The sequence below is a fragment of the Equus asinus genome, chromosome 2 (assembly GCF_041296235.1).
Source record: "Equus asinus isolate D_3611 breed Donkey chromosome 2, EquAss-T2T_v2, whole genome shotgun sequence".
In the NCBI taxonomy this organism is placed as follows: domain Eukaryota; kingdom Metazoa; phylum Chordata; class Mammalia; order Perissodactyla; family Equidae; genus Equus; species Equus asinus.
In genome coordinates this window covers 33,305,466-33,317,579 of record NC_091791.1, presented here as the reverse complement: position 1 = coordinate 33,317,579, position 12,114 = coordinate 33,305,466, and the positions used below count along the sequence as shown (strand labels likewise).

Here is a 12,114-nt window from a genome sequence, read left to right as displayed (position 1 = left end):
TGAACCCAGAATTGCTAGCCTCCAGAGCCCACTGTCTTGACCATTGTACTATACTACTTTTCATTTGTTTTGTTTTTAGCAATGGCCAGATAAATGCATGCATGAAGAATATTTCTCTACCATCTTCACATTTTTCTCATAATTTTCTCAATTGCAAGTTTTTCCTCAATCATTGCTCTATTTTAAAAGGTAAATGGACCTCATCCTAGAAGCAAACAAAATATAGTCATAAAATGTTCTTAGCTAATTCTCAGTGGGAGAAACTGAAATAAATGTTTTCTTCTTTCCATGCCAGAGTATTGCCAGTGTCTCGTGCACATGAACAGAAATGAAGTTAATATTTTGTTGCAGCATGTCATATCTGAGCTCCATTACATTCACGAAGTGAAACTAACTTAATTCTCTGTTTAGGAATATGAAAGTCAGATAGAGAAGGATATGTCCATTTCAGATGTGAATTCTATTACTGCGCAAAGGATTAATTCTGCCAATTTTCTGAAAAAGGTAACAACAACGAAAGAGTAATATCAATATGTTTGCATTTACTTTTGTGAAAACTGATCTGTTGGATGCCTGGTACCAGAAAATTAGATGGACAAGTCTACTTATTCATCACCTCTTTCTGATCACTGAGGGGTTTTCTGTTCTGTTCAGACTTCCTTTTCAGAGAGAGTTACTTACCATCTGTAAATGTACACTGTTGATGTACATTGTTGATGCGGAGGTTACTTCAGTTGAGAGAAAGCTCATTATTAAAGTACATCCCAAATTCTTCTGTTTAAACATGAACATTAAAGACTTCCCATCTCTCAGGGCTGTTCCTGTGGTCAAGTGGTTAAGTTCATGCACTCTGCTTAGGCAGCCCAGAGCTTCACCAGTTCGGATCTTGGGCACAGACATGGCACCACTCATCAGGCCAGGATGAGACGGCATCCCACATAGCACAACTAGAAGGACCTACAACTAGAATATACAACTGTGTATTTGGGGGATTTGGGGAGAAGAAGAAGGGAAAAAAAAAGATTGGCAACAGATGTTAGCTCAGGTGCCAATCTTAAAAAAAAGAAAAAGAAAAAGGCTTCCCATCTCTCTCTGTTTTTTTTTTGTTGGTGAGGAAGATTGCCCTGAGCTAATATCTTTGCCAATCTTCCTCTTTTTGTGTGAGGAAGATTGTCCGTGAGCCAACTTCTGTGCCAGTCTTCCTCTGTTTTGTATGTGGGATGCCGCCGTAGCATGGCTTGATAAGTGATGTGTAGGTCTCTGCCTGGGATCTGAACCTGTGAACTCCGGGATGCTGAAGCAGAGTGCACAAACTTAACCACTATGCCACCAGGCTGGCCCCAACTTCCCATCTCTTTTTGATTCTAAAAGTAGACTTTGAGAAATACACCAGCATTTTGCCAGAATCCCTACTTTTACTAGTAACTCAGTAATGTGGTAGACCACAGCAGTTGAGGGGATGAAGGGATGAAGGAGTTACCAGGAGACAGGAGGAAGTATTAGAGAAAGACATAGACTTCAATACAAAGTCAGTATTTACAAACCAACCTAGCAAAGCCTAAACCAGTTTTGAGGTGGAATTCCTCACTGAATTTCATTCCTGGTTTCTTTCCACTGACCCCTTATCAGCCCTGGTCTAAGCTTCTGGCCTGCGGGGACTTTATCTGTAGATCTGCGGTACCCAGCACAGTGCCCTTCACTCAGAAAATGTTGATAAATGTTTGAGAAATTAATAAAGTAAGGGATAAAACCGCAAGGGCTGAGAGGGTTTCTAAAACTTCTGCAAGAGTAGGATCTCACCTAAGTACATAGCCTTTGCTGTAGAGCATCAGAGCAGCCTTCTAGGGTAATTTGAAAAGAAGCAAAGAGCCATGGAAGGTTCTAAGAGATACACACCAGATCCTCATGAGGTCAGGTGAGAAGCAACCTTGTGTAACTAGAAGAGCCCCAGGCAGGTGTATGAAGACCTGTTCTGACTACCCTGGGTGTCTTTGGGCAAGTAACCTATTCACTGAGCCCCCGTTTCTTCTTGTGTCAAAATAGACAGTGATGACGCCCACTTTGCTTTACTTCCTATGTAATGGGCAAATGAGATAAAACCTCAAGTGCTATCCCAGTTTGTACTCATTTTACTATGAGAGGGTGGTGGAAATGCAGACCACTGTAGCTGTCCTGGGCTTGAAAGAGCTCCTCCCATTTGTCACTGGCAGGAGTTTTTTCCGTTCACCCCTGCCCCTCGTACCTCTTCTCTACTACTTCTATATTAAAAAAAAAAAAATTGGGATGTGCTTTAATAATGAGTTTTCTGTCTTAGGAAATAAAGAGGTGTTCTTACTTATGAGAAAAGAGAGCACACATCCTTATCCCTTCTCTTCTTTCTTTATGTATGAGGAAGCCCAAGAGGGAGGGCAGCAGAGGATCGGAATGGGGGTAAGAAAGCAAATGTCTGAGGAGGCTTGAACTTCATATAGGAGTGCTGGGAAGGAGTGTTAAGAAAATTTTGTGATTAGATTTCAGCTCCATGTGAAGACTTCTTTGCTGTCTGAGGATAGTTTTAAAACTACAAGTTCAAGGGATAATTATTTTAATTACAGATACTGGAAAGGTTTGACCCTGGCCGCCTCTTAGGGCCCCAGGTGTTTAAATCCTGCTGTGGAAGGAACTCATGGAACTGGGAGTTATGTACATTAAACTTTGTGCTGTGTTACTGGGGTCAGTGGTGTCTGAGGCCAGGATTGCAACAGTAAAGAATGGAGTCCCAGCAGTCTCAAGGGTTATTAGATAAAGTTGTGCTGAAACGTGTGCATCTCCTCATTCTGTCCCTTTCATTAATTTATTCAATAAATATTTATTGAGCATCTGCTATGAATCAGGCATTATACTAGACATTGGAATTATAGCAGTAAACAAAACTGAGTGAAACCCCTGACTGCCTGGAGGAAGTCATTCTAGTGGGGGAAGTCAGATAATGAACAAAACATTAGTAGGTTAGAGAGTGATATGTGCTATGAAAAATAAAGTAGGGAGAGAGGACAAAAGTTCTCTTCGAGGGGGGTGGGGGCTTAGTGTATTTATATGTAGCAGCGTGAGGTGCAATTTTAAGTAAGGTGATCAAGGAAAACCCATGAGAAAGTAACACTTCAGCAAAAGACTTGAAGGAGAGAGCTAGCCATGGAGTTTTTGTGGAAGAAGAACATTCCAGGCTGATGGAACCACATGTGAAAACTGTGAGGAAAGAGCACGCCTGGCCTTTAGAACGAATAGCAAGGAGCCGAGTCTGTTTGATGTCAAGAGAGCAAGGGAGAGCGAGTGGGAGAGGGAGAGAAATGTGGGGTCAGAGGGGTGTGTTTCACCGTCAGGGGAAACAATTTGTTGCCCATATGAGGGTAATATTTAGGAGTTATATTTTTCCCATTCTTCTCCTACCCACCCCATTTTCCTACCCTAAGCAGATCATTAGGCCCTAGGTAACATTGTCTCTGGGATGATTTGTGGCAGGACAGAAAGCAGAAATTGCCTCCAGACACACCTCTTCCCAGTTTCGTGTTTGAAAGCCTAAACCTGTTGTGAAGGATAGGGTTAGAGGAGAAAGGGAGGGATTTCCTCAGACTAAAAGGAAGAATTTCACAGTCCTTGGAGGAACCAAGGTCTGTGAGTTCTGCAGATAGCAAGGGCTCAGGGGAATGACTCCCTTCAAGCACTGAATATCTTGCCAAACTGACAGAATGAGAGCTTCAAGTCAGAATAGGATTGACTCAAAGGAAATACAGAAATGTGATCACATTTCTTGAGTTTATGGATCAAGATTTATAGTCCATTATAATCGGCTGTTGTAGAAACGTATTCACAGGGTAACCATCTCCTTTGGTGAAGACTAGTTCTGTCCACGTAAACTGTGAGTTAGGTGGAAAAACAGATGAGAGCAGAGTTTAAGATGACATGAAGTGGATATGGCAGGACAAAAAAAAATGGAACGAAAGAAACTTGCTTTGGTGTGACATTAATGTGAGAGTTAGGAATAATTTTAATAATGGTAACAAACAGAACCATATTTTCACTTCTCTAATCCCCCTTTCCATTCATTGCTTGCAAAAATTAAGAGTGAAAAATAGTGGCACCAGTAGCATTGTAAATACTTAATCTTAAAATATAAGCTATTTGTTTCTCTAAATTCTAAATTTTTTTGTAGATGAGAAGGTTGGTAATGAAAAGAATTGTCAAAGTTAGCAAATTTAACTTATCAGACGTTGTGGCTGATTATGAAGAAATTGTATCTGCAAGGTACATGCTAAAAATTATTATTTAAATATTAAATATAAAGCTTTAAGCTAATACCTTCAAAGTCCTCTAATAAATTCTCTATTTTTATATTAAGTTACATGTCAAAAGATGCCATTACAAAACATAAAGTGAAATATATTGACTGAAAATATATTTAGACTTTTTTTTTTAAATAGAGACGTTTTTGTTTGTTTGTTTTGCTGGGAAAGATTTGCCCTGAGCTAACATCTGTTGCCAATCTTCCTGGGTTTTTTTTTCCCCTGCCCAGAGCCCCAGTACCTAGTTGTATATTCTAGTTGTAGGTCCGTCTAGTTCTTCTGTGTGAGCTGCCGCCACAGCATGGCCACTAACAGACGAGTGGTGTGGTTCCGCACCTGGGAACTGAACCCAGGCTGCTGAAGTGGAACGTGCCAAATTTTAACCACTAGGCCATCAGGGCTGGCTCTGGACATTTTTAAATTGCATTTTGTGTATATCTATACAATATACATTTTCAATTGTATAATATTTAGTTTTTACTCTCTCCTTGTTGATGGTTTTTGTGGTAAAAAAAGCAAAATAAAAGAAATAATCTTTGTCGCAAAGTAGTTTTGTCCTAAGATTTTCTTGTCCTGAGATTGCTACCGGAAAATTCATTGCTATTAGCTCCACACACTAAGCCTATAATCTCCCGCTTTCAAAACTGAATCCTCAGGGGCCAGCCCGGTGGTATAGTGGTTAAGTTTGCACACTCCACTTTGGTGGCCTGGGGTTCACTGGTTCCATCCAAGGCATGGACCTATGCACTGCTTATCAAGCCATGCTGTGGCAGGCGTCCCATATATAAAGTAGAGGAAGATGGGCACCGATGTTAGCTCAGGGCCAGTCTTCCTTAGCAAAAAGAGGAGGATTGGCAGCAGATGTTAGCTCAGGTCTAATCTTCCTCAAAAAAACCCCCAGAAAACCTGAATCCTCAGCCATAAAAGGGTGCTGTGATCCACAGGCAGCAGTTCGGGGAGCCTTTGGCGGAGGTAACTCAATCCTCATACTGTCCTATCTGTGAAACTTAGTGATAGGAGCAGGAGTAGGGATGCATGTTTCTGGGACTCCTCCCTGGGGCTACTTGCAGATTCCTAGTATTACCAATAAGGTTTTAATTGGCTCAGGATGCTGAAATCTATTGTGTTTTATTTTCAGTCTTTGGGGGAAAGTGGGCAACCATAATGCCATACTTCCATGGATTTGTGTTGCCAGGGTGGCAGCGTGTGTAACTAATAACTCCTGTTTCAGAGCCATGGAAAAAAGTTGAGTATCTAACCACTTTCAAGAGAATGATTCCTGAAAAATGAATAATTTTCTGAAAGAGCATCATGTTTCATGGAATTACCTCTCCATGCTCTTGTCTGTTCTTGGACCGTGTGCTCAAAGGGCTCAGAGCAATCACATTCTCTCTTAACATGAGAGTGAACATAGCATCTCTCCTATGCTCCAAAAAAGATTCCTTCCTTGGGTTTAAGACAACTCTGTCTCCTCCCCACAATGGAGAGAATATGGTTCAGAATAATGGCCTTATTTACAATAATTAATTTAAAAACTGATATCTTTAGAACTAAGTTATCTGTGTATATGCGGCTGATCACTTTTTACTCTTTAGCCAGTTGACACATGCCATTTGTACGCTTGTTGAACGACGAAGAAAGTTAAAGCCGTGGAGGAAAGAAAGGAAAAAAGTGGCAGCACAGACTGTCTGTGATGGAGATATTAAGATTCTTGTCAGAATACTGAGGGCTTATAATATTCCTACCAGGAAAACAACAGTTAGTAGGTAAGGACATACGCACCAATTTTTAGGGTTGCAGAAGATCTATCTTAAATTTAAATTTCTGTACTGTTCTATTTGTAAAACCGTCACTGCCATGTATTAAGTTTTTCAGAAGTTTGAGATACCCAAAGTAACTTTCACACATATATTTTTGGGTACTATCAAATAAATGTCTTTTGTCCCTATTCCGAATATTGAAAACACGTGAAGCTCCTGCTGCCACCTGCGCTATTCTCTGCCCCTGGCCCCTCTCAGGACTGGAAGTAGAAAACTGGAGAGAGTAGGCTCTGTTTTGGACTTGTCATTTTAGGTGACTTCTGCAAAAATCAGATCTTACCCATCTCTCCTGCGGGCACTCAGTGGGCTGTTGTGTGAAATAAGGACATATTAAAATCACCATCATTTTCTATAATCATCAATTTGTAAAAGAAAGAATAATGTTAACACCAAAAATAGGAAGGATATAATATCGAAGTATCACTTGGCTTACTTTTGTCCGTTTGCTGAGGACGAGTGAAAACTTTGTCGTAGACTGGATATAGTGCGTAGTTCAGCATTTAGGAGCCACTCTCCCACAGCAGTGGTTATCAAATATTTAGCTGTAACCACCTGTGATATGAAGATCCAGAGCAAACTCTGTAAGATCCAGGGTAACTGAATTACGTATCTCCTTAAGCATAGGCAGAAAGCTGCCCTCTTCCACCAATATTAAAATTAATTAAAGTGTATGTTTCTATATTGTTTTTCCTGAAGAGCCTTGGATATGCCAACTTATTTGATGTCACCAATGTCTCACCTCAGACATAAAGAAACAATCCAATCAGTAGCCTCAGATGAGATCTTAAATGAGGTAAGTATTTAACACTTCTATAAACTTGCATTTTGATTATGTTGGCCCTGAATTGCAAGAGGCTTCTAATTGGTCTCTCCATCTCTAATCTCTTGGGCTTCCAGTGTACTTTCCATAACACAGTTGAAGGTGCTCTTTATAAAATGTAATTATAGCCGTTTCATTCCCTGCTCTGCTGTTCTCAGGCTCTGTAGAATAGGGTACAAATTCCTCCTTAGAATGCCTACAAAAGTCCATAATGATCTGGTCCTTAACTGCCAGTCAGTCACATCTCTCTCCATCCCACAGCAGTCTCATATCATACTACTGCTTGTTCTAGAAGGCTTCTGTGCATGCCCTTTCCTTTGCCTGGAATGGCCTCCTCACAGCTCCATGTTATTGGCCATATGAACTATTAGTTAATGTTTCAAAGCTCAAGCAGGGGCTGGCCCCGTGGCCGAGGGGTTAAGTTCACGCACTCCACTGCGGGCGGCCCAGTGTTTCGTTGGTTCGAATCCTGGGCGCAGACGTGGCACTGCTCATCAAACCACGCTAAGGCAGCGTCCCACATGCCACAACTAGAAGGACCCACAACGAAGAATATACAGCTACGTACTGGGGGGCTTTGGGGAGAAAAAGGAAAAAAATAAAATCTTTAAAAAAATTTTAAAAAAGCCCAAGCAATATTTTCTCCAATCCTTGTCCTCACCTCAGAAAGTTCATCATTTCCTCTCCTGAGTAGCTATTATACCTTGAATATATTTCTTTTATTACTCACATTTCATCACCAATTATTTGTTTACCTGTTTATTTTCCCGATAGACTATAAAATCCTTAAAGGAAAGTTCCGTTTATCTTTGGATCCTAGAAAAGCACCAGATATTGAATAGGACCAATAAATGTTTATTAAATGAGTGAATGAATCATGGGTGTTTGAAAAACCAGAAAAAGTCAGCCATCCAGTTGTTGGCCAGTAACAAGTAATTTCCTAGTCTTCTACCTGTTATCAACTATATGAAATATTACAAAAATCTAGTCAGTGTTTATTAATGTGTTTCAGGATACTGTACACCCTTTTGTGGAAGTTTCCTTTCAACACACTGTGTACCAAACCAGTACTGCAAGTGGATCTCATCCATGCTGGAACGAAGAAATTAAAGTAGATTTTATGTAAGTTGGAATCTGTTTTTCCTTAGCTCCTAAAAAAAGAGCAATAACAAAATTATTTTCTTAAGCCATTTATGGAAAATAATGGTTGAGATAGGTTTTATTTTTTCAGCTTTTTAATTATGAAATATTTCTAACATAGATATTAATATATATAATGTATACATTAATGTAGGTTCTGAGGAAAAATAATAAAATGAATTCCTGTGTACCTACCATCCAGCTTAAAAAATAGAATATTACCAATGCATTTGATGGCCCCTCTGTGCCAATACCTAATTGTTTTCCCTTTCCTTCCCCCCCGAGGTAACAGCCATGGATTTGTGTTTATCATTCCCTCTCTTCCTTTATGATTTTACATAAAATCATATGTATTATTTACTTGTGGATGTTTTTCCACCTTATATAAATTGAATCATCTTTTGTATTCTTTACTCAATTATTCTGAGAGTCATCCATGTAGGTACTTGTGGCTCTTCTTCCCTCCCTCGCTCCCTCCCTCCTTCCCTTGCTTACTTCCTCCCTCCCTCCCTTTCTTCTCCCTCCCTTCCTTTATTTTCACTTCTCCATAGTATTCCAATGTATTAAAATGCCATAATTTATTTATACTTTGTCCTGTTGATGCACATTTGGCTTGTTTTAATGTTTTGCTACTACAGATAATGTTGCTCTGAACATTCTTGTCTTCTGGAGCACACGTGCAAGAGTTTCTTTTTAAGACTGTATCTTCCAAGCTTTTTTGTGCACTAGAATCACCTGTCGGTCTTCTTGGAACAGATTGCTGGGCCCCCTCCACAGTTCCTAATTCAGTAGGTCTGAGGAAGAGCCTGATAATCCCATTTCTAACAAGTTCCCAGGTGTTGCTGATGTTACTGGTCAGGGAACACTTTGAGAACGTCTGCTCTGGGATATACGTCTGGGACGGGAATTGCTAGGTTGTAGTTGAATTCAGCTTCAGGTTTACTAGATAACACCAAAGTGTTTTCTAAAGTGTTTGAACTGATATACACTCCCAACAGCAGTATATGAAAGTTCCTATTGTGCCATATCTTCAATAATATTTCTTATTTTTAAAATTATTTTTTCTAATATGGTGGATCTAAAATGATATTCTCCTTGTAGTTTAGTTTACATCCTCTGATTTCTAATGTGACTGAGTTTCTTTTTTATTTCCATCCTTTAAAAAGCGACAGACTTTCTTTTAAGAGCAGTTTTAGGGTCACTGTGAAATTGGGCAGAAAGGGCAGAGAGTTCTCATATACCCTTTCCTCACAACATACACACACAGCCTCCCTCGACATCAGTGTGGTAGACTTGTTACAAGCGATGGACTAATGTTGACAAATTGTCAACCAAAGTCCACAGTTTACATTAGGGTTCACTCTTTGTGTTGTATATTCTGTGGTTTTTGACATATGTGTAAGGACATGTATATACCACTATAGTATCATACAGCAGTTTCACTGCCCTAAAAATGCCTTGTGCTTCACCTGTTTATCCCTTCATCCTTATTCTGGAACCACTGGCAACCACTGATATTTTTACTGCCTCCATAGTTTTGCCTTCTCCAAGATGTTGTTGCCTTATTCAGGGTTCTCCAGAGAAACAGAACCAAATAGGATGTGTGTCTGTCTGTCTGTTTGTCTCCCTCTCTCTCCCTCTCCCCTTACTCTCTCATATATAGTAATAATAAATAGCTAGTAATAATAAATAGTAAATAGTAATTAGCCTTGTGAGTTCTGCTTTGGAGGAGAAATTGTGGTGAAATTTGAGGAAAGTTTGAGTAGAATACAAAATGGAAGGTAATGCAGGACTTCAGTGATTTAAGGGATATACTAAGTTGAAATACTCAAAAATGTCTTGAGGATGACAGTTATCATTTCTCTTGCTATGTATATAGCACCAATTCCTTAAAATAAATCTCTCTCATATGTATATAATGTAAGCCTTAGAGATCTTCTGTACAACATTATAATTGTAGTCCACAATAATATGTATAGTCAACAACAATAACATATTATACACTTCTTTACTCTTTTTTTCTTTTTTTGAGGAAGATTAGCCCTGAGGTAACATCTGCTGCCAATCCTCCTCTTTTTGTTGAGGAAGACTGTCCCTGAGCTAACATCCATGCCCATCTTCCTCTACTTTATATGTGGGACACCTACCACAGCATGGCTTGCCAAGCAGTGCCACGTTCGCACCCGAGATCTGAACCGGCAAACCCCGGGCTGCCAAAGCGGAACATGCGCACTTAACCGCTGTGCCACTGGGCCAGCCCCACACTTCCTTACTCTTAAATCGATTTTGAGTTGATTTTTGTCTCTGGTGTAAGATAAGGGTTCAATTTGATTCTTTTGGATGTAGATAGTTTTACTGACACCATTTGTTGAAGATTATCCTTCCACATTGTGTATTCTTGGCACCCTTGTCAAAGATTAGTTGACCTGACATAGATGCAGGGATTTATGTCTGGGCCGTTTGTTCTGTTCCATTGGTTTGTATGTCTGTCTTTATGCCAGTACCATGCTGTTTTGGTTACTGTAGCTTTGTAATATATTTTGAAATCAGGAAGTGTGATACCTCCAGCTTTGTTCTTTCTCAGGATTCATATTTGATGCTAAAGCAGTATAAATAGGTTTTTGTTACTGGAAATAAAGTGTACTGATCAAGGCAAATTTGAAATGTGGAACTTAAAATTGTTCTCTAAGTTCAAATAGCAGTTTTCACTTGTCACTTCCTGTACATCTTTGGCTCTCACTGGGATGAAGGAAATATAAGGAATTGTCGGTCACATCTGTTATCAAAGTCCTTTCTCTTTTCTTGATGCCCTTTCCCCCTTCTCCTGCCAATTCTGTTCAGCTCCTTCGATTTTTGCAGATCACATGGTTCCTGACTTTGCTTGGTTCTTTAATACATGGCTCTGACTTTTTAACTCCTAAATTTCTCCTAGTTCTTGAATACCAACCTTTTAGTCCCTGGACCTTGGGCTTCTTGTGTTGCTTTTCCTTCCAGCATCTGTGTTCTTGACCTTGACTCTTCGTGAGCGGGTCCTGATTCCCAGGATGAAACAATCTGTCTATTCCCTTCAACCTCCAGCTACTCTCTTCCCTACAAGATTATATAAAAAAAGTACTGGTTATAGGCTCTAACCAGGAAGCTCCATAGTTATTCAGTCACTTTCCAAGCAAACTAACAGCTTTGAGGGCCCAGATGCAAGCTGTGGGAGCACAGAACCTCCAACCACCAGTACCTTCTCCAGTCGTTCCTTGCTTTGACAGAATCCCACCACTCTCACACCTATCCTGCTGAAGGAAATTATCTGTACTACATGAACATTCATGTCCCAGCCACCACTCCTCAACATGAAGGCCTCGAGACCCTAATCAGGATTTGCAAGGAAAGAGAGACCCTGTTTATACCATTATTTTAACTTGGGAGGAAAAAAACAAATAGACCAGTATACCTTGGAATTTTGTTAGCTTAGATGCTATGGATTCTTCTACTGTTAGCAGAAATCAGTTCTTTTCTTCCAGATTCAACACAGGCTCAATTGTATTTTCAGAGTTTTGGGCCAGAGATCTTAAACAGATACCCTTGTTATTTGGCCACCTGTCTAGACCTTATACTTGTTGCTTTGCCTTGTTCTCTGACATTTGCTTACCTGCCTTTTTACTCTTTCTGTGTGAAGGGAAATATTGATTGAAAGGAAAATATATTATATTATTTAATGTTAAGTAATTAGTATATAAATTATTAGTATACTAGGTCACTAGACACATTTAGAGTACAAGCAAGGGTTCAGCTAAGGCAAAATCATTCAGCTACCACTTTTTGTTGCCTCAGATACAAGAGCTCTATCCCCCAGTCCACGTGACATTCTAGTGAGTAAAAACCACATGCAAATGGGATAGATAGTAATAGTAAATAAATAGTAAATAGTAATTAACCTTGTGAACTCTACTTTGGAGGAGAAATTGTGATGAAATTTGAGGAAAGTTTGAGTAGATACACAATACAAGACAATGCAGGACTT

General features: G+C 39.7%; 1 protein-coding gene across 1 annotated transcript in view; it reads left to right on the top strand.

Annotated features, from left to right (window-relative positions):
* CC2D2B (coiled-coil and C2 domain containing 2B) overlaps positions 1-12,114 on the top strand; it is a 95,304-nt gene that overhangs the window by 51,518 nt on the left and 31,672 nt on the right. Inside the window, exons 18-22 of the mRNA XM_044753355.2 lie at positions 412-504; positions 4,190-4,281; positions 5,915-6,085; positions 6,836-6,932; positions 7,972-8,081. Coding sequence (XP_044609290.2) covers positions 412-504; positions 4,190-4,281; positions 5,915-6,085; positions 6,836-6,932; positions 7,972-8,081 — 563 coding nt within the window. The remainder of the gene's footprint in view (positions 1-411; positions 505-4,189; positions 4,282-5,914; positions 6,086-6,835; positions 6,933-7,971; positions 8,082-12,114) is intronic.